Source organism: Cataglyphis hispanica, chromosome 6, assembly GCF_021464435.1.
Source record: "Cataglyphis hispanica isolate Lineage 1 chromosome 6, ULB_Chis1_1.0, whole genome shotgun sequence".
NCBI classification, from domain to species: domain Eukaryota; kingdom Metazoa; phylum Arthropoda; class Insecta; order Hymenoptera; family Formicidae; genus Cataglyphis; species Cataglyphis hispanica.
The window spans coordinates 4121409-4144993 of NC_065959.1; the positions used below are offsets into that span (position 1 = coordinate 4121409).

Below are 23585 nucleotides of genomic sequence, written 5' to 3' on the forward strand. Positions count from 1 at the left end.
ATTTGCGCTGACGATTCTCGGATAATTTTTACATGTTGCAAAAGATATTTTTGCCGTTTACCTTTTATGAAAATATTTCAGGTAACAGACTGTTATTCTATCGTCTGCGAATAGATTCGCAGATCCTCTCTTGTAAAAGTAATGCATTTGTAAATAAATAAATATCCTAATGAACGTTGTGTTGAATGAATGATGTGTCAAAAGACAAAAATGAGACATTCTCGATATTGATTTAGGTCACTTATTTAGAAGCAGCGTATAAGATATATGATACTCAAAAGTCTTACAAATATATGAAATCAATACTTCACATTACCTTATGCTAAATTCACAGCGCGAAATATGATATTGCGAATATTTATATTGCCTCATAATAAAATGAGATAATTAAATATTATCAGTTATTTGTATATGTAATTACATTAGCGAGACTTTTTAAATATGTTATTTTAAGTTATCAAAGATAGATAGACTATATATAGTCTTCAGATAATAATAAAAAATGTATATGATAAAACATTTTAGTATCATCTTATAAAAGATAAATATATTTGGCTCTAGAATTAAAAAATTCTGAAGTTTTATTTGTCGTTTCAGAAGCATCCAAAATAAAGTTTAAATTATACATAGATTTTTTATAGAAGCACAAAAGAGTAAAGTATAAAATATTTCGAGACGACACGATGACTGATGAGAAACGTTTCTTTTCACGGTACGGTATGTTATATCATATGCACCTATACATACATATATTCAAATGACCGTTCCTTGGTGTTCATGAAATTTAAAACCTATCGACCCGTATAGCAACTAGATTCTCACGAGATTGCTCCTTTGAGGCCTGGTCAATCGCGGCGTCACTCATGGCCCTGGTTTATCAAGCTGCCCTTCACTCTCTCCTGCAAGGCTTTCATGAAATTTAATGGGTTATCCGATATACTCTTCATTTTTTTCATGTCAAGTCGGTTCACGAGAAACAAAGAGCGCCCACATGCTAACATATTTTTATCCCATAATTCTCCGCTCCATTCTCATATAATCTTTCACTGACTCTTTCATTTAATTTCATTTGAGATTTGATTTTAGCAATGGTGGAAAATACTCCCAATTAAACTCGCAAGCGTTGATAACATTTTTCATTCAATTCAAGAACATATTTTATAACGTTTTATAGCACACATCACTCGTCCATAAATAGCTTATTCCGAGAATGATATAATTTACGTTCGCTAAAATCTTGTTAATACTGTAATAAAAAATCGCATTTATATTTTAAATGCATTATGGATTGCAATACCTGATTGAGATATGACTGCAAAAGCGGCTCGCATACAAAATGATGTTATTAAATGCACGTCACGCACATTTACTTTGAAGAAAATGAAAAACTATTTATGCTTAGCTATTATTCCTTGCGAAAACGACCGATCTTGTGTTCGCGTCATCGGTATCTAATAGCCATCTTATTCATTTTTTATAATAAAATACAATATTATAGAGACGAGAGCTCTTTCGCTTTTGCACTGAAGGCAAAACGCTTTACAAGAAAATTCAATAGATAGCCGAGTGATGGAGGATGTTATAGAGATTGTTCCGTTGGGCGTGATCTATGGGGGCACCGTGACCGGGTCTACCCCATAGCCTTGTCCAAGTATCGATGTGTCTGCGACAACTCTCTTGTTCGATCCGCCGTTCCTCCTGAAACGAGATCGAGGTACGAAATGATTTGTAACTTTAGACGAGATTGAATGAGAAAGAAAAATATTCCATGCAAACGTAACCAAGTATAATCGAACAACAAGAATAATGTCTCATTTTGTAAAATGTAGCGAATCAGTGATAAACTTATTAATAAGCACGAAATAATATTTCAAATATCGCGTGCAAAAAAAATTGATAATATACAAAAATGTATTTATAACAAGATGATTTTCTTAAATATTATTTTTATTATAATATAATTTATTTAGTTTAGTATTTAGAACTATTATCTCAATATTATTTCGTTAATCTATAATTCATATTTTTATTTACACTAAAATAAAATTTTATAATTTAATTGCTAATGGAGTTATCTCAAAAAAATCATCTTTCATATATATCTTATAATTATTGATTTTTGCATATTATATTTGCTACATCTGCTCCCTATAACGAATCTTTCCCGCGAAATAGAGTCAATTTAGAAGAGAAGCAAAGAGCTCTTGGGTCAATTTAATTTCACTTTTATTTTTGATTCACTTTGAAGTTAGCAAATTTGACCCTTACGGATCGTTTGATTTCATTTCATCCGCAGAATTCGTACGCGCTCGCGTAGCCAATTCGATTCAATAACAGACAGTCCGGCGAGATTGGCGAGAGATTGACACAATTAATCCTGTTCTAAATTAGCGTTTCTACGTCGTGCAATCATCATCGATCATACAGCACTTACCAGTGCGCTGTCTCGTTTACGTCGTATCTGCTCGGCAAGATCCGCAATGTATTCTCGGTTGCCGATATCGAGCGCGCGAAGCCTATAAAAGAAAGGGAGACGCTCTCATCAACTTTCATATCCCTTCTTTTATGGACAATACGTCAAAACACAGATTATACGGGAAAATAAAGATTCGAAGGGAGTAACACTATCTGAATATCACGAGCAAATCGTATCGTATTTCCTCGAACGAATTATTTAATATCGTAAAAGGTAAAGATAGAATGACCAAATGAATGAGTGAAAGATGTATTTGTGCATATATAGGCAGATTCAATATTGGATAAAATATAAAATATTTCAGTTTAATTAAAAACATTTTGATAACTCACGATTATGAAAAGAGAAATGTGTAAAGTTTGTAGCAGAAAAATCATATATAAAAAGTTATATAAATTTAAGTATGTTTAAAAATACTTTTATATTTTATGTACAAAGCCATCTAACTTGTCTTTTATTTTCATCAGCATGCTTTTTTTCTCTATATAGTTTCTCTATTTTTTCAAAATTTTTTTATTTTCTTTTAAATTTTATTATTCTTCAATAATATATTGAAAATAATATAAAAATAAAATAAATTGAATAAATTGGCATAAATTGTGTCCTCATATCGTGATCTTTAAATATTACAAGTGATTTAAAACGACGAGAATAAAATATTTGGTTCTACATATTTTAAAATTAAAACACTAAATTAAGTTGACTCGCTAGGAGGTGTGAAAGAACGAGCTTTTCGCCCGAATAGTTCCAGTTATCGATATTTTCGATGCCGCTCTGAATAATCTTTAACAACTCTGTGCTAATAACTGCAAATACCTCGCATAGCGAATTTCGAAAAAAGCAAATGAATGAATCGCTCTATACCGATCCAAATTAAATTGTTCGCGGCGCGTTCTACGTGCTACTCGTAAAAAAGTAAATTAGAATAAAATTGCATAAAAAAAAGGTGAATAATGCACTTCAAACTTATACCGCCGTGTTTTTTTTCCACCGCGGGTTATCACCGCATAATAATCGAGGTGATCAATTACTAGAGACATCGCGCAGTGTTTGGATGCTGACCGACTGCGTTATACAAACAATGCGACACTTCCTTCACAACTTTTATACACTATTCCATTAAAGTTATCAAAGTATCTCGTTACATGACAAATTGATGCTTCTGTTCGTGTTCAACGTTGTGACTGTTTACATGCAGGATATTATTGAACGATTAATCGATATTATGCTATCAAATGCAAAGTCAAAGAAGAGTTATAGTAATTACTTCGTCAACTTAATGACAAGCTTTGAACAAAAATACTTTTACAGAAAAAGGTTATTATTCAAATCGTAGCGTTTCAATAATATCTAATTTAAAACTGCATGACATGGAAATGTATTATTTGTAAATTACGATTCGTTGCTTTAGACTCTTATTCTTTTATATATAATGTGTAATTAATTTCCGGTTAAAATAAAATATTAATATTCTTTACATGATTAAAATTAGTAAACACACACACACACACACACACACACACACACACACACACACACACACACACACACACACATATATACATACATACATACATACATACATACATACATATATATATATATATATATATATATATATATATATGTATGTATATATGTATGTATATATGTATATACTACTCGCAATCATCATAAAAAATATTAATATTTTAAAAGATTAGAATTTTAACTCTTTCTCGGGAAATTCTAGAACAAAAGTATTTGTAAAACGTCGACCTACAATGATATTTATATGTAGGACGTTTATGTAAGAATCCTCTCTCTCAATTGAGCATTTTTTTTAAAAAGAGTATTTTTCATTCTCTACAAGAAAATGTATTCTCTGTTAAAAAAAAAATATTCTTTTATGATGATGATGAGAGAAATTATGCTGATGAATATTTAGAGCGACGTTAGCGCACAAGGGAGGAAAATGAGGGTGAGATTGACCAGAAACGGACAGGTGAAATGGTCGAGGTCGAGTGCATCCAGGTCAATTGGTTGATTACCTGTAATGTAGTTACATCCCTCGAGTGTCGTATCACTACTAACCAATTCTACAGTTGCCGCCGTGTTTCGTCGTGCTAACCGTACTTGTGAGATACAAGTGAAAAATTAATAGTACACACATACACACATGTACAGCAGAATTACAATCAGACATATTGACTGTATTAACAAAAGATGAGTTATAGATCTTTTTTGCGTATTTATATGAATCTGCCAGATTTTTATGTCAGATTGTAAAAATTAAAAGAAAAAGAGAAATACATCAAGAAGAATTGCAAAGAAAAGAAAAAATAAAAAGCAGAAAAAATATCAAGAAAAATCTTAGACAACCATAAATGTTTACTGAAATATAAAGCAGAAAATCAACACCACATAAACATAGTACATAAAAAATATAAGAACACGTAAAATATATAACACAATATACATATAATAATATACAAAACGTATATTTTGTGTGTGTGTATGGTTCATGTGTGTGGAACAGCATTTAGTAAAATTAATTGCAGTTTTAATATTCTGACATAAATATGTCTCCACTGAAGGGACGCGAAACATTAAATGCTTTAAGTTGTTTCAGCTAAATGTGTAATCAATAATGTTTTCATTGCGAAAATTACAGTAAAACAATAGTGAGTGCTTTTAATATCAATTACAGTAATGAGTAAACGTACATGACGTACAACTACTTATATATCTACACCATTTATCGATTATTCTCATCTCAACGCATATCATCTTCAACATTTACAGCTTCATGTTTATGTTTGAATGTGGTTAGAGCATTTTATATAACATATTACAAATATATTAATATCAAAACATATCTAAGCAAATAGTTCACATATTTTACTAATACTACAAATATATTTAAATATCAAACAAGACTATTAAAATTAAATCTTCAATTTTTATGCAAATTTAGAAATGTTATTATTACTTTCATCAATCATTTCAGATAAACATGCTAACATTCAAACAATCATTGCAAATGTTCGTACTTACGATTCTATCATGTATCCCGGACGAGTGGCATCCGTGACAAGGTAACGCGTGGTCTGTGGATGCGATTGATAGCGTCTACTAGTTAACAAAGGTACCAATTCGACACCGCCCGTGAGCTCGTACACCTGAATCTCCTCCTTGTAGAGATTCCTCGAGTCTTGCAACGGCTGTGTTTCCGATGCGATACCTGCGAAGCAAAAGATCGATCTGAAAACGAGATTCCAGCATCAGTATCGAAGAGGAGCAACTAGCAATCTCTAGTATTTACCTGGCGTCGCCTTGTCATCGTAGAATTTATTCATGTCCGCAATAGCCAGAGGATTCATGTTTCTCTTGTATAGCTTGTCGATTATCGAATTGTTCGTCCAACCCTGAAGCAAGTTAAACTATTGATTTTAAACATGTTTCTTTCTCTCTTTTTATTGTTGATTATTTTTGTTTATTATTGTTGTTTAATTTTATTCAACAAGTAAATTTGATATTTACCTTTTATATTACACGATTGTATTCATTCTTTGGGAATTATTCATAAATTTATGTATGTGTTCCATTTTATTGAATTAAAAACATTATTTAATATTGTTTTATATAAATCTCGTAAAATTTAATGTACGTGTTAAATGTCTTTTATATAAATAAATAGACATTAATAGCATTTTATAAAATTATGTGACACGCGCGAACAAGTTCTCTCTATAAATATAATCTTTTGGAAATTAAAAGAGAGAGAGAGAGAGTAACGACTTAAAATTTTATTCTAATCTTGTTCAAGATAACTTTTTTTCTCTAGATTTATTTTTATTCTTCGAAAATCTCTCTCTCTCTCTTATGGATAACCATTTATATTTTACAAACATTTTTATAATCTCAAAATGCTCTTGGCAAAATATAATTGGCATCCCATTTCAATGCGATATATCCGGGAGATGCTGAGTACACAAAGAAAATATAAAATCGAATCAAAACAGGAAGATCAACGCTTTATTCGTACAGATCCGATGTTTCGTAATTAGTAGTATACCAGCGGTTTGATCCGACATGAGTCAAGTCGCGCATTCATTCATCAAAATGTCGGTCTCGTTAGCCGACTATAGGTATAACGAAGCCCTTCGGCTTATTATAAAGAAAAAAAAACCTCGCTATAAATTTGCCCATCATAAATCCATATTCGCGAACAGATACACGACAACGAGACGGAAAGAGAGATAGGAACGCAACGAGAGAAAAGTACGAATGTAGAGACCTGACCTCCCGATCTAATCCCCTGGGATAAACATAGTGTGTGAAGAAACTTGTGCGTAATAAGAAGGTAACTTAGCCGAAGTAGGATATGCTAATAAATTTTAGTTTGAACTTTCCGGTCGTGTGCTTAGGAAGGCGCCCGGAGGATCGTTCAATTAACTGGTAACGCGTCGCGGTTACGTGTGGAGAAGCGGTTAATTAAAAGTTAAGAGTTGCACACTTCTCTAGAGAAGACACATTTAAAAGACGCGTCGGAAACTCTGAAAAATGAAAAAAAAACCTGAAAAAAAAATAGTTTCATTATAACAATAATATTATCATGCCATGAGAGAGTGACCGATTTCTGATATATTTTCGGCATAATGTGCACTTTCGAAGGCAGATTTATATTTGCGTAACGAATAAATTATCGTACAGCCGATTGCATTTAATTGATAACGCCACGCTTTCGTATCAAGTGAAGCATAATCGTGTTCGCGAAATAAATCCAGGGTTGGAAAAGTCATTGCAGTATCGATTGCGCCCCGTCTCGGCGCTTGCACAATTTCTACGAATTACACAACTTTGACTATGCAACGTCATTATTGCAAAAACTTATAACGATTTCTACAAATCACCCGCTAGAGTCCTATGAACAAAGAAACTTCAGATTTATGTGTGCAACGGGGAGCATTTAGCTACTTCGCGCTTCCTATAAAGATACTCGAAATTATATATCAATTTCGGAGCATAAATGTCAGAGCGAGTAGCTTATCCAGGCGCAGTTTCGATTAACTTACTCGATCTTGTGTTTGGGCACGATCGTAATTTCCGTTTCACGCATCATCATGCGCGCTAAGATAGTTAATTAAACTTATATGAGATGTAAATTCACCAATAATATCACGAATAACATTTGATAACATTTCGACAAATACGCGATTACGTAAATTATATATACGACATCGAGTACCAATCGCTTCGATAAATTTATAAGCGGAATTATCAATGCCCCAAACCGACTGGTAATTCCAAAAGCTTCCACACATCTGAAATGCTGTTTATATTATACTAATTACCTGGAGAAATAATCGCCGTCCGCATCAGTGATTAGAATCGCTATCGATATTCCGCGGAATATCACCGCGCGGTCTGTCGAATAATTGAAATATAGAGCATGACGTTTCTACAGTGCCTTTGAAAAAGAGAAGCCGAAAAGCGCAGAACGATAAAATAATCTCCTATGAATTTTATACCCGCGTAAAAACTTTTCCCTCTTCATCCACGCCGAGCTTCACGTAGCCGCATCCGTCATGCGATATATAAATAAATACGTGACTCCTCCCTTTCGGCCAATTTATTGCATTTACCGCCACATGCGTGCAAAAAATTCCATGAACTACGCGATTCGGCGGCACATTCTCCCCGCGAGATTTGAACGTAATTTAATTTCTTAGCAAAAGCGCATCTCCCTTTATTTTACGTATCTTCCTCCGCGATATCTCTTTATGTGGTTGAATTACAGCGCGCAAAAAAAAATTACCAACCGCGATTTACTTGCGCGTTCTGCCTCTGGATTAATTGTGCAGCAATTCAGCGTGAAGGTAGATAACTTTTCCCCTTTAACGGGGGCATACATCGAACAACGAATACACGCGCGCGCTTTGTTCTCTCACATAAATTTATATCGCGCACTCGTTCATGTTTTTCGTGTCTCATATCGCTTTTCTCCCATTACTCACTTCGCCCATTGGATTGATACTTTTTCATTCTCGATGACGTAAAGAATCAATAATTTTCCTGCCACAGATAAAATCATTTACCGGTACGTACGTGACCTAGCGATGGAAACAGATCACGACCGAATGATAGAAATTATTGAAGAGTTTCGTGCAGCAGCACGTGTTAAATTCTCAATTCATAATAGCCATCTATATAAAAATAATAAATAGCAATCTTTTTTCCAGTGTAATCATAAAAAGGTGGATAACAATTATACAAATTTGATACAATAAAGGTATCCGATGTACGTGACCGACAATTTAAATAACTTTTCTTTCTAGGGAAATGTGCGTTGCGACATGAATAATTTTAGAACCAGGAGAAAAAGTAATTTTGGATTTAAGCAAACGAATTAAGCTGCAACGTTCTGCAAATAAACGGTTAAAATTTCCTCCTTCGACTATTTTTAAATGAATTTTAACAGGATCCGAGACCAAAATATTTCTTATATTAATGATACAGAAACTTTCTTGCAAAGAGAGAGAGAGAGAAAGAAAGAGAGAGAGAGAGAGAGAAGTAACTCTAATTAAATTTTGACAATAAAAATATCATTTCAACTTTTAATGAAATAAGATATCATATTATTCAATAAAATACGCTTGTTACTAGATATAACTGTGTAAATATATATTAACAGGAAACTGCGATAAAAGATTTGAACATGCTTAACATAATAAGGAGATTTTTTTTAGAAAAGCTTCTTATAATGTTTGAAAAATGTTAAAATGAACTTATTTCTCTCTAACTCTGTCTCTCTTTCTTTTGCAATGAACCCTTCAATTACCGCGACATCTATAGTTTGCCATCCCTCGGGGCCAATGTTCGTCAATCTAACAGGGTTACTCGAGCAGCGGTGGAAAGTTTTGATGCAAAGTTGCCAGTACAGAGGCTGACGCGGGACTACTCCCATTCGCTGTGACAATGTAATTTCGTTATCGTTCCAATTGGTTTCTCAGCACGAGCTAGTTGCTTAAACGTGCAATTACGTAGGAATCAGTTCGCGGAACTACAATAAACCATCTCTCTTTCCCGCCTCGAAAATTTTATCAATAGAGACGTGAGAGAATAGTACCCCACCAATTAAACTATGCTAAAAAAAGTAATATACGCACAATACGATGTTAACAGTATATTTGTTTTTATAATATTAATTTTTTTAAATATCATCCTATATGGATCTTCTCTCCTTCACAATCAGATTAGTCACATATTTTTTATTTTTTCTCTACATTATTTATCGCATTATTTTAATATATTTTTTACAAATAAAGAAGTTAATTATTTTTAAACAAGATAATTTTGTCGACAGGAAGTTAATATCAATAATGATTAATTTAATAGTTTTCGAAACATCAGATGAATATATTTAGCACGTTGCGCGATGATTCGCTAATTGTGCTGAATTATATATTGCTAATATAAACATCGCAACATATTGTATACTATTAATGCTGAAACGTATTCCTGTCATATTATCGTATGTATCTGACATGAAATTTCCACAAAAGTGATATAGATCTTATTGATCCAATAAAAAAAAATGCAATGATCATAATATATAACAATAGATGTAATCGCAAAATAATTATATAGTATAGTAATAATATATTTGTAATTAAAAAGACAACGTTCTCACAATATAATGCATTTAAATATTTTCTCCTTATATCGTAAAAAATACAGAATATGTTTTAGATAGTATGTTCTTGTCAATTATATAGAAAATCGAATATATAGAAAAAGGATTAGTTCTTCGATAACTAATGCTTGAGTTAATGTTTCGCACCATCGCTGTATAATTAAACCGACTTGACGACATTTCCCTAACAAGCAGTTTCTGAAGTATCGCGCTCACAAAGAACCAGTCGGCGCTTTGAGATCGTGAAGCGGTTCCTCCTCCTCTCACCGATGATTAAGGATTCCCTTTCTGTAATTAGCGGATACGCAACACGAGACACCCGCCATCTAAGCATCCTCGCGTATACGATTAACGCGGATAGATAGATATGTACCATGGATTCGAGGAAGCGCGCACCCAGCAACTTGGGATCCCTCCAAGGAGCTCCGCCAGGACCAGGACGTCCCCACGGCGTAGGATGCGCCAGCTAAGCACACGGCGTCGTCGCATATTAAGCAGTTTCCAAGGCTTGTTTCCTCGATCTACGTATACATGAACTCGCCGTACCCAAACACGTGCCCATTCGCGCCCGCTTATCCCTATACTGTACCCCTGCACTGTCATCATACACGGTATTCAACAAGGATTCTAAGACGCTCGCGGAATTTCACGTTAGAACCTCATATGCATCCGATTAGCGGCATAGTCTAATTTCTACAATCCCGGCACGTAATCTTGAAAATTACACTGCGACGAAGAGCGGCAGCACACGGTGTGTGTTTGTACGCGTTTATATATGTGGTAGCTAATCTCGCAAACTTCTCAATTCATAAAACAAACATGAGATTGATTTTCTTCCGTCCTGTCAGTTTAGATAAAATAATAATGCGAGTAAATATAAATTTGTATCTTTCTAAAATATTTGCTTCAACTATGCTTGCAACTCAGACTAGTGTTGCAATCATAATTGTAATGTTTAATTTGATTTAAAAATAAATCGATAATTCAACCAACTTTTATATTTAATATATCAATTCTATACTTAATAGTCAATTTTCGTTATAATTTCATTATTAAATACGCATTTAATTTCATTTCTTAATAACGATATTTTGAAAATTTGTTATGGTAAAAAAGTTACTTTGTTATGAAAATTTATTATGATAAAAAAGTTACTTTGCGCATTCAAATTTATTTATCGTCTCTATCATAGCTTGAAAAAGACTTGCGTTCTATAATTTTTCATTTAAATAACTAATTTACATTTTTGCACACGATGCTGAGTAGTGTCGTTAAAACATTTCCATTCACAACTACACAGAACAAATTCGCGGCAGTAGATAACGCTATAGGATAACCTGTAGGCGCTATAGGAGAATCGACTTTGTGGAAGTAGCGTTTCTCTCCTCTTTCCTCTAGATCTACGTGATCGGAGAAATCGACTATACGTCTCGAGAGTTCGAGCGGATACGACGTGTTCGGCCCCGGCGGCACAGTCGCTCTCTCAAAATTATTGCCAGGAGAAAAATGCCTCGTGTCCAACATACAAGGAAAGTCCATTACGAGATTTCTCGTATTTGCTGGCATGACGAGTCGATGCCGTGTCCTACAATAAAGCTTAACTCATTTGAATATACCTGTGACTTCAATAAGAGAGAAAGTTGCCGTATCCATTTCTATAAATTTATTCGTTTTGAATATTTTCTGTTTTTTTTTTCTAAACTAATTAAGAAAGAGCTAAAAAAATTCCATATTAGTTTAAGAAATAGTGTTATTTTTAATTAAATTATGAAAGATATTTAAAATAACAATATCACTCGAGATAATGATTTTTGATACATTTTATGGATAAATAGCCTCCAAGTTTTCATACATGTGTATAAAGCAAAACCTGCTAAAAATTTTACACGCATCATCGCGTGTCCGACATTCACGCGATGACATTGCAATACAAACTTCGTGTCTGCGGTATCGGAAAGGTATCGTGTGTACGAGGTCAAAGATGAGATATTAATAAAAACTTCTGGCAGCGATATCGTCACTTTCAACTGACAATCGAAAGGCGACAATAAAATTACGGATCCACTTGCAGATAAAAATCGTATAAAGTACTATCGATTATACCGGTTTATAGTTAATTTTTGCAGTACGCTAATCAATGTAATTGTATTTATTTATGTATTTATTCTTGTTATAAATCTGCAGATAACTTTTCGGAAAACTAAAATTCAAGAAATATTCTCACAAGCTTATAATTAAATTATCCAGACTCTATTACACTTCATCATCATATCGATAAATATAAGCTTTATTCTATTATACATATATATAAATTTATCATAATATTTTTTGCAATTTTTTCAGAAAAACTCTCGGGGTCTCTTTTAATTTTTGCATCAATAATGCAAACTAATAAAACCGCATTATAATTTGACTTGCTTTCTTTCAGATTATAACTCTATTTATCATATAGACAAAAGAAGTCAATTTATTAATCCCAAATTAAAATAAATCTTGTTGGAATTTTTGTCGCAATTTCTCGATCACACTTTGATCCTTAATGTCGATGAGAGAATTGACTTAACATCCGGTGTTCTTCATCTCTTCATCCTTCTCTCTGACATAGAAGCCGGAAACCCCATACGTGCTGCTTTTGCAATATTCAAAGCAATAATACAGGTGACTTCCGGCATCATTATGCTATTCACAATGCAATGTGTTTGCGAGCTAGATTGTGTCATTCGGGAGTATGTAAGTAATTTACTTTTGTACGAAATTTTATGGAAGTATGCCTCTTATGCAGCGATAAATTCGCGTACTAACAATATTACGCGGTTATAATGATGTAAGCGTATAAAAATGTGTAGATCTAATTGGCAATGCATACACAGGCAAACGAAGGCTCTCTCCAGTTATTTGAAAGGAAACATTTGAGGCAAGTTCTATAAAAGCGGACCGATAGAGACTGCTACCGTTCTATTTCCAATTATATGCCTAAAATGAAGCAAGCTTTCTTGCTTTTATTCATCGGAAAAAATACCTCGAGATATGGGCATTAAAACTAACCATTCACATAAGTTTATTTTAGACAATAATTAACAAAAAAATTCAAAACAAAAATATATTTACAAAATAGATTATGTGTGTATGTACCCTGATATATTTATCTTGTACATAGATATATATGTCTTAATTTGTTAAATATTTTTTATATTATACTATTTTATATTATATGCATAAAAATTATAAAATTTCTATCCTGAATGTAGATTGTCTGAAGTAATAATCTCAAAATTGAAGCGGTTACGGCAAATATCGTAGATACATATGAGCACTAAAGTGCACTTCGCTGTCTGCTAAAATAAATATGTTGATAATAATAATTCACTTCAATTCGTGATTTAATTTGAAATATAATGTCAATTTCTAAAATTGGTGACGAGTAAGTGATAAGCCTTAACACATACACATACATACTCAAATGCACACACACACACACACACACACATATGCAGAGATTATATTATTTACTAATATTTTTGCGGTCTTTTAAAATAAGAGATAAATCAGGAAAATGTTATTAAATATAAAAGACAATTAAATTTATTAGAAAAGTATGAAAATATATTTTATGCACTTGGGTGTATATGTGCTTACTCTTATTTAACGTATGCTTAAGAAATCAAGGACATATATAAATGTATCTTTCATCTTTTTGATAAATGTGTATACCGAGCAAAAAAAATTGTGTACGGTCGTACATTCATGTCGCGGTAAAGAAAAGGTATGGAAATTTGCATGGAAATACGTAGCTCGTTTAATCAAAACAACAAGCGAGGTGAATTCCATGGAATTCCATTTGTGCTTTACTCTGTCAGAGATTAATTCTGTCTATATCTATATTGTTCATCCATATACATATATGTAATATATGAGAATAATATATGAATAAGTTGTTAATTTTTAAGATATAGAGATTCAAAAATAGTTCGAGTATAATTGCAGGATACTACATAACTACATTTTTTATTCACGCATGTATAACGCGCAGTTTCATTACGAAACATTTTTAAAACTTTGTCCCTAAAGCAAAAACAAAAAAAATATTTTATATAAGCAATTAAAAGAGAGAAAAGCAGAAAGAGAATAATTTTATGAATGCACTAAAAATAATTAAAAAATATAAGAAAAATTAATAATAATTACTGAAATATGATAATTTCAGAAACAGTTCGCAATATAAAGCAAGAAAGTGAAGTTATTATACATATACATTAGTTAGGAAAATAGCTGATAATGATTACCGATCTAACATAACGGTAATTTCTATCTTTGTTATATTTTATAGTAATAATATTCTTAAGCATTAAGATGACATGATATGAAATAAGATCTTTTCTTCAATGTTTGAAACGGATCCTTCGTCATTATGCCTTTCAGAACAAAATAAACTGCATTTCTATTATTAATAGTAAAAAATAATATCCGGTTTCATTCCGAATCTCTCGTTTTTGCTCTCATTGTTCAATCTTCTTTATGTTTACGTAAAACAAAACAAAAATTGCTCAAACATGATTCATGCAATTTTAATAAATTGTTGTTTGCTAAATTAAAATTAGAGAAATTTAAAAAATTTTTTAATTTAAAACTACAAAAGTGATATCTCTTTGCCAAAATGAAACTCCCGATTTGTATTTCATACCAAAATTATAATGAGATTTATCCAATTTATAAGAAAATTCGTTTTGCAATGGTTTGTATCATATATGATACAGTGGTACAGTGATATGTTACAGAGATAATTTGATTATGAATGTCTGAGTAGTCTATTTCTTATTATGATTTAATATTTTTCTAATTATTATATACGTTAAACACATAATAGAAACGAGAATAGATATCGATTTAATGCAAATATATTGAAAAAATTTGAAAAAAATGTATTGAGTCAAAAATATCAAGTAATAAACAAATATCAAATAGTAAACAAATATTAAATAAAATTTTTAAAAAGTAAAATTCTTTGGAATTTTTTAAGCAAACAATGAAATATATTGTTATCTGATGACACACTCTAAAAACTTATTTCGCGAAAAAATCGGAATGAGAAATCTTGAATCTTAATAATATTATATAGTTAATAAGTTAAATACACAAGAACTGTGAAAAAGATGAATAAAGATTTACACATTATTACATATAAATAAATTTGTAAAGTTTAATTCTGGAAAATGTATCATCATTTGTCTCTAACTGAGAGTAAATAAATTTATAATATAATTCGCGCAAATTTATCATTTGATACATTAAGAATAATCATTCTGAATGTAATTGTATTAAGCTCTTATTCCGATGATGGATATGAACATTGAAAACATCGAGCTGGTAGAAAATCTCGCCGTACTTTCAGAGAGAATGTTGCACAATAATAATCGTTACTTACATAAGTTTGAGATAGATAATGAAGTAGATGAATTATAATTATGAAAACTCTAACAGAGTTCCTCAAAATTCCGTAAATATTTACTAAATCACATTTTGTTTATGGATGCCAAATAATTTTCACAATAAAAATTCAGATTAAACAATTATTATTGAAATAATAATAGAATATCATTCAATTTTATATTCTGATCAATTAAAAGTCTAGTAATTAACAAAAAAAATTATATTTTTTAATAATTACTTATTGTATATGATAATGTATCAATCGCAACGTATATTTGCAGCAATAGAATTTGCCTCGTGTCAAAATATATTATATATATATATATATATATATATATATATATTTGTTATTAAATATTAATTTTTAATAAAAAAAAGACACAGTAAAAAAATCATTAAGAAAAAAATTATTAATATATTTCTGGCGGAAATGAATCAAATAAAGTGGAACTGCGGCTATTTTGCAGCTACTCTTTAAAGCTAAAGTCAGACAAAGAATATTCTAATTTAATATGTATTCCAACGCAATGTTATATCACAATATGTAAGCTGCTTGAAAATTTTGTGCGGTACACAATGTTGCGTGATATTACTTTACAAAGCTTGTGTGTTTTCATACATGATCACACATGTTTATACACATGCACAGATTTTATAACTTGATTTGTATGTAACTCGACTGTGCTCGGCAACCGAGGCGCGTTAGAATTAAAGATGCATAATCTTCGTAGTATCCCGTATAATTTTTATAATAATTTTTCTACAGAAAATAGGTTTATTTTTTTCAAATTTTTTTCGATTAAGGTTAATTATGAGGATTTATCTGCATTAAAATATCCAAAAAAAAATTGGAATTGCAAAATTATACTGTGACTTTTATCCCTTCTATCTCATCTTAATTCGAATTGAAAAAGTCCATGGAGACAAATAAATCTGTTCGCGACACGACTTTAAGTTCAGAATTCTCTCAAACTATTTAATTCTCATTTTGCTTCCAGAAAATTATCGGCTCAAGAGCTGATGCATAGAGCAAAAGCTTTAAAAACGCGGCAATACATTTTACAGCAAGTGTAACGCCGTTTTCACATGCATCAGCACGACGTGCGTAAGCAATAAACCTGAAAGTTCTCAGTAACTTGCATGCGATCGTCACTTATGGCCGAGTCGGACTTTTTACAGGACAAAGTTTCGCGGCAAGATAGTACAAATAAAAAGAAAAATGACGGCTACAGATACAACTGTCTGTCCCGAGCGGTTTTACCTGACCGTAACTGTGACATCTTCTTGGTAACTCAGGCGGATCCAGAGGTATGTTTTTCTTCCTTAGAGTCGCCGCACAGGGCGCGCCGCCACCTGGTTTACCCCACGGCGAGTAACTGGCCAGAATTTTCTGCAACTGCAAGGAAAAAAATTAAAAATATAAAGTCGCTATGTAAGTCGAGCTACATCAGCTGCAGCTGATCCAAGCTGCCATCGCTCTCATGTAAGATACTTTTGTTAAATTTCTCGTTGCATATAATATCGTAATAAAAAATGTCAAATTATTTTTTTAAAATTTAATTTAAGTTTCTACTATAATTTTCACAGAAATTTCATACACAACATTATTGCGTGACTTATGTATATAAAAAAGGAATAAAAAAAGATACGACTTTGTCTGAGATATTTAAATACGATGTCTAATATATAATGCTGCTGCAAATTAGAAATGGCTCTTAAAAGAAAATAATTTAATCCTTTTTCTAGACTAGAGTGTTTAAAACTTACATTGGTATACTTAGTGAACTTCGCGAGTAGAGATGAAATTAACTCTGAACATATCGGTCCTCCTTGATAACATTGCTAACGCACTTATATTCGACCGCATGCACTTGCACCAGACCGCGACTGTACCAAATTCCCGTGTAATAAGAGAGGATAGGACCGCTAATAATCCCGCGCCTGTCATTATTAGCATGCCAATTGCACCAGTAAATCTCCCTATCCGCATGCAGTAAATACAATTTAAATGCGGTCGATATATGTATATTAACGCGATAGGAAATAATCACCGAAGCAATAATTACGCTGGGATTTTCATCGGCATAATTTCGACGTGTATTTTGAATGATTGAGGACGCTGAACAAAATATATGTGTGCAATGTTGCGTTACGCCAAATTGCATCTCGTGTATTTTTACATTGTATTTCATACAAATTATTATTTTCACAAAGGACGGTAATGAATGTAACTAGCGTGCGTTCTACAAATATTTAGGACCACCGCTGCAGTGATTGCACATCATCGTTATGTTGCATCAATATCAAAATAAAATAGGGAATGAAGACTGGATAGTGAGATAAATGTCGAAAATAAAATTAGCGTGAAGCTATATTAAAAAAAAAAAGGATTATAAAAACAATTCAAAAACGTTTTTCGCATTTGCTATAATATTAAAAAACGCTATAATAAGAGTAACATGGAGAAATAATATAATCGAAAAATATAACTCATACAAATCGTTTTGAACTTTAACGGTGGTTGAAAATTTTTTCAAAATTCGTATAAATATTTTCTTTAACAATTCGAAGCAAGCCTCGATCTTATTTTCAATTGCGATTTATATTCGCAATCGCTTTCGGAAATCACATTCAAGACACGACTTCAATGCACACTTTAACAGGCTATACACACACAATGTTTGTTATAACAAGTTTGTAACAAGCATGGAGAGATGAGAGCGTGAAGTTTATATAAAGCGCAACGATAGAGACCGTGATAGATTATTGGGTTATCTTTTGCGGCTTGTTTCTTAGGATAGTTAGGCAAAGATTATGCAAATCCACTTTAATGGGATACTCGTAGCTTTATTACTGTTCGCTTGCACGTAATTTCTCGTTCCAAATTCAACGACACGCCGCGTAAAACACTGAAATAAGTATAACTAGGTCAGTCACGTAGTCAAATAAAAGCCTTATCTTCAAAACACCTAATAGGGATAAGCATGAATATCATCTATATTCTCTTTTTATCATGATTCAATATTCTCAAATAACCTTCATTTCAAAAATATCATTTTAAGATAATCTTTTCTGTTAAGTATTATTAATTACATTTTAAATATTTATTTGCTTCTACAAATTATTTCGTTCGTTCCATTATTACGTTACAAAAGTACAAATTTTGTGATATAAATAAAAATTATGATAAAAATAAAATTCTGGATTTAGCGAGCATTTCCTGAATCAAAACGTTACGTTAACATTACGTAACGTTAAATTTAAATAATCTTTTAAGCTTTTGCCGCTGCAAAAGGATCAATTCCAAAATCTGGGCATCTTTACCTTAATGACATTCCGGTTCACCGAATACATGTTGGGATCATATCTCTCTCACGGTTGACCTTTATCCGATCGGTAACAATGGCAAGCGCGAGACAATGATGTTAAGGGGTGGCTGCCTCTAGGGCAAGTGACATAAACGGCAGCAACGTGGCTAAGTCAGAGAACGCCCATTTATGACACATACCTCACGTTGTTCACGATGCTTTTGACGTTGCAGCTCCTCCTTCCGGCGCTTCCACAACGCCGTACCCTCCTGAACGACTCGACGTTCGCGCTTTCTCCTCGCATCCTCTTCGACTTCCGGCTTGTACGTCGTCTCAGGAATTTCCTGTGCCCACATCTCCCATCATTTACGTACCGCGCCCATCAGTCTGTAAAAAAGAAAAAGAAGAATGGAACAAAAGTGCGGCTGTGCTCTGTCACAATAGCGATTCAAGGCGACCTTCTTACAAAAAAGTCACTTTGAATATTGAATGTTAAAATAGGAACGGGAACGACTTGGTACAAGTCGCATGCCGCAGCACGTGAGTCCTGTCATCATTCGTTATCGATTTAACAGGATATTGCTCTTCTCTCTTGGGAGACGCTGCCGTTGCACGTAGTCGACGGTGTAATAGAAGTGTCAATGCTGGGACACCAATGTTGTAATCGCGAGACATTCGGTTTTATATATCGTTTCCCGATATAGAAATGAATTGCGAACTCACCTCCAGTTCCGTTTTGCCTACTTCGTGCTTTGTTTATTCATTCGATGCTTTCCAGTTTATGATTTAATTTTACATAAGCATAATTATGAAAAGAAGCAAGACATAAATATAATTATAGATTAGAATATCGACAATTGAATTACGAATGTTATACTAGATCTCGTGTTTTTAACAGCATTTTTTTTTTATTCGATAAAGCCGATATATCGAAAAATTATATAATATGTATATATTTTGAAATTTTTATTATTTTGAAAATTTTATTATTATAAAGATAAAGGGGAGAAGAAAAACATAGAGAAAGACACAGAATGTACAACTGAAAAGCACAAGCTTATTGAATTGGACTGTTATAAATAACATTCGACTTTATATTCAAATCACGTTTAATAAATCACTTTTATCTGTCACACGAATACAACCGTTATATAACTTTTATTGTATATTTTATTGCTTCGTCGTGCACATCAGATTGATATCTACGCTGCAATAACCGTAAAACGCATATTTCTTTTTATCTCAATATCGCATTTCTTAATGTGCTATTCTTAAACTTCAGAATGTTAAATTATTCGATATGCCAATGTTTGGTTCGTATAATTATATCTTAATTGAAATTATACACATAAATTATATGTATAATAAAACATTTGCAAAAATACGATTATAAAATTATTAAATTTTGCAAAATTTAATGTATGACCTATAATGTTTATGTTTTATTAAGCAAGCCAATTTATAATTAATAATCTAGGTTACTAAATTAGCGACTAGTTGTTTTTAGACTGTAATATATATAATAATAAAAATATAATACATATAATAATAAAAAAGAGCAATTCTTGATCTCTAATAGGAAAAGTTATGCATGATTTATATGGAAAAATTTATTTATCTTTTACAAAATCTATTATCTATTATTATATATTTATAAAAATCATCATGTTATTATCGAACAGAATATCTCGAAAGAAAATGCATTTTGCCACATAATTACTAAAGCTACAGTCTTACTAACATTACACTAATACATTTAGCATTAATAAATTTTAAAAAAATTTTATAGAATTTTATAGAATTTTTGTTTAATTTAAAGAGATTAATTTAAAGAGAGAATTAATTTAAAGAGAGAAAAGAGAAGATTGTTTATTAAAATGTATATTAAAATGTTATAAAATCTATAGATGGATTAATTTTAAATAAAATAAAATTTGTGTTATTAAAGTAAAATATCAATAAACAAAGTGAAATCTAAAAATTTGTAAACGATGTACAGACTAAATTCCAGTTGGGCTAAATATATTACCATAGCTTAAATTTAATACCTCCAATGATCTACTCGGAAATAGAAGACTTGTATTACAGACTATTAGACTATAGAACAGAATAGCAATGCTTTATTTTGTGATCCGTGTATTTAGATCATGATTTATAAATTCATGAACACAAACGCGATGCGCTATAAACTTCCCACAACTCATAAATAAATCGCGAAAATGCATTCAGAGGTACAATTGACGTGAAGCCAACTCCTAAATGCAAACTTTCAGATACCATTGATTGTATCCGTATACTATATAAAAAAAATTATAAATTTTTTAGAGAAAAAATTGATTATTTCTCTCTGAAAATAGCTGATATACAGATGTACAATACATATTCTCTATATTGTTCAGGTTAATATCCAGTTAAATTAATGTCATAAATCATATAACAATCTTGCAATTTTTCAATTTGTTATTTTGCCTTTTATTTTTAAATTTTTCATTTTACAAGTTTCATTTTATAAAATAGTTCTGTTTTTCAGTAAAAAAGATGAAATCTAAGTATAAGGTTTTATAACAAAACATCAGATCAATTTTAGAATAAAAAAGTCGCAATTATGTTTAAGTACGAGTATGATTATTCGTTTTTTTTATTCACAAACATCCATGCAAAAAGACAGTGTAGAATAAAAAATGCAAGACATCAAGTGAAAAATTACAAGGATGTTAAAATAACATCTGTGATCTAGCTTTTTAGGTCATATGCATTATTAAAAGAACATCAAAGGATGTTTTTTTCCTCAAACAGGATATTCTGTTATTAGAATTCAATTTAAACTCGGCAAGCTACGCAATAATAAAATTTAATCGAGAAAACAGAATCGAGACTCGAGAGGATTTCTCACTAAATGTCACGTAGCGATCAAGTATAAATTTTATATTGGCTCACAAGAGACAAAATTGGAAGATACGAATCACGAGAGAGGTTTTGTTTCGCTGCCGCAATTTGAAATACATATGATGCGTGTCACTCGACGAAGAAGCTTTGACGATCAATACCTTGTCTTACGGTCAATAACGAGCGAAACTGACAAAACAATCGAATCGTAATGCGGCTGGTGTGAGAGGATCGATTCGTGGGTTTTTACGGCGGTGCCGGTCGATCGGCACTGTCATTCTCGACGGCATCGTAAAAGTGCCGGATAAAATAGAGATACTCTACTTGCACGTGTATCTAAAGCTCGTATACGTACTCACGACGTTACGGTTTCTCGCGTGCCATCATCGTGGCGGGAAGTTGATGCGGAGCTATGGAATGTGCGAGCTGATAAATACTTTTCGCGAGCCGCGATTACGTTCCTATAGTTCTTCTCTTACGGCGGCTGGTCTCGTCGTGACAACGGGAGCACGCGACTGTCGACCCTCGTGAACCCGCGCCTTCATCGGGGGCTTCACGGTGGTTGTGGTAGTCGCCGACGTCCCGGCATTCGCCGGCATACCGGCGCACAATTTTCAAGCTACGAATAACTACGTACCTGTGTGTGTACGTGAGTATTATCTACGCCGCTATATGCCTTTCAACCTTCAACTTCCGACCTCCGAATCAGGAACGTAATAGCCACCAGATTGCCCCTGAACAATCGCGATGTTTGCGAATTACAGAAAGTGTTCTTCGATGCGTTAAGGGAAGTAGCGAGCTGTAATCATCGAAATCGTTGTTAAGGATAGATAAACAATGCCGGCAGTTTGAATCATCTAGAATATTTTTACATTTAGATGAATCTTATAAATTTAGTACAGAATATATTATAAATATTGATAAATTTTATGTACACATAGATTTTCTATTGCTATTTTTATACAAAATATTGTATTTTAGTAATTTTTAAAATTTATATTAAAAGCGTAGCAATATTCCAGACAAATCATGTAATCTATTATATGAATGGCTCGAGATAAAACATTATATCGATCTAAATTCTCGTTACTCGAAAACAGTATGAAAATTCCAACGAACGACAAATTATCTGATTTTGCATTTATTACATCAGCAAAACATGTATATCACCATAAAAATTAATTATAAAATATAAAAAAATTAATTAAAAATCTTTTTTACAACCAATATATATAAATGCTTGCTAGTATATAGTTATTATTAAAATAATGATAATTACTCATCTACAGACTCGAGCGATTATTGTTCATTTAGAAAAAAACTTTATGATTTGTAAAATATAAAAAATTTGTAAAATAAAAAATTTTATATTGTAAGGATAAAAAATGGCTGCTACAAACAAGCCATTTTTTATATTTTTATATCCCCAGTAGTCCACAAAATTCTACACGAGATGGTTATCAAAATTTATTGACTATTATACATATCATTGGTACAATGTTTTTTTCGTACCGAAAGTTTAATGGAGTATCGATATAATAATTCATCAACATACAAAATGTAAACATGTTAATATCAAATGCGCGCGCGTTTCTATTCCTCCGTCATCTATTTCCAATTTTATTAATTTTTATTTAGTCTGTGAACGATATTATTAAATCGTGTTTCATCAGCAATTTGTTATAAAATTATGTATATTAAAGTAATTTTATGTTCGAATATACATACACGATTTCATCTTTACATAATTAAATGTATGTTGTAAGAGGATCAAATGTAAAATAATGCTTACCGATTCGCGTCTCAAACG

The 23585-nt window shown here is 32.0% G+C and overlaps 1 protein-coding gene across 3 annotated transcripts; it reads right to left on the bottom strand.

The window, feature by feature from the left end:
• Positions 1 to 452: 452 nt before the first annotated feature.
• On the bottom strand, positions 453 to 23582 carry LOC126850347 (uncharacterized). Of its 3 annotated transcripts, XM_050593230.1 has the most exons (8): positions 23568 to 23582; positions 22413 to 22574; positions 19090 to 19276; positions 16843 to 16977; positions 5781 to 5883; positions 5513 to 5699; positions 2435 to 2516; positions 453 to 1698 (listed from the first exon to the last, which is right to left on the bottom strand). In XM_050593230.1, the coding sequence occupies exons 3-8, from the start codon at positions 19243 to 19245 to the stop codon at positions 1552 to 1554; spliced, it is 810 nt and encodes a 269-aa protein (XP_050449187.1). In that variant the 5' UTR covers positions 19246 to 19276; positions 22413 to 22574; positions 23568 to 23582; the 3' UTR covers positions 453 to 1551. The 3 variants fall into 3 exon arrangements, with proteins under 3 accessions (XP_050449187.1, XP_050449189.1, XP_050449188.1); XM_050593232.1 differs by lacking the exon at positions 2435 to 2516; XM_050593231.1 differs by lacking the exons at positions 22413 to 22574; positions 23568 to 23582 and adding an exon at positions 22131 to 22259.
• Between the last annotated feature and the right edge of the window lie 3 nt (positions 23583 to 23585).

Bases quoted from the DNA above. Each gene is read 5' to 3' on its own strand.
- LOC126850347 (XM_050593230.1), bottom strand. From the start codon at position 19,245: ATGTGGGCACAGGAAATTCCTGAGACGACGTACAAGCCGGAAGTCGAA. The intron at 5,884-16,842 runs GTAAAACCGCTC...AACTTGCTTCAG, and splicing joins GATGTCACAGTTACGGTCAG to GGTTGGACGAACAATTCGAT. The intron at 2,517-5,512 runs GTAAGTACGAAC...TTTCTTTTATAG, and splicing joins CCGGGATACATGATAGAATC to GCTTCGCGCGCTCGATATCG.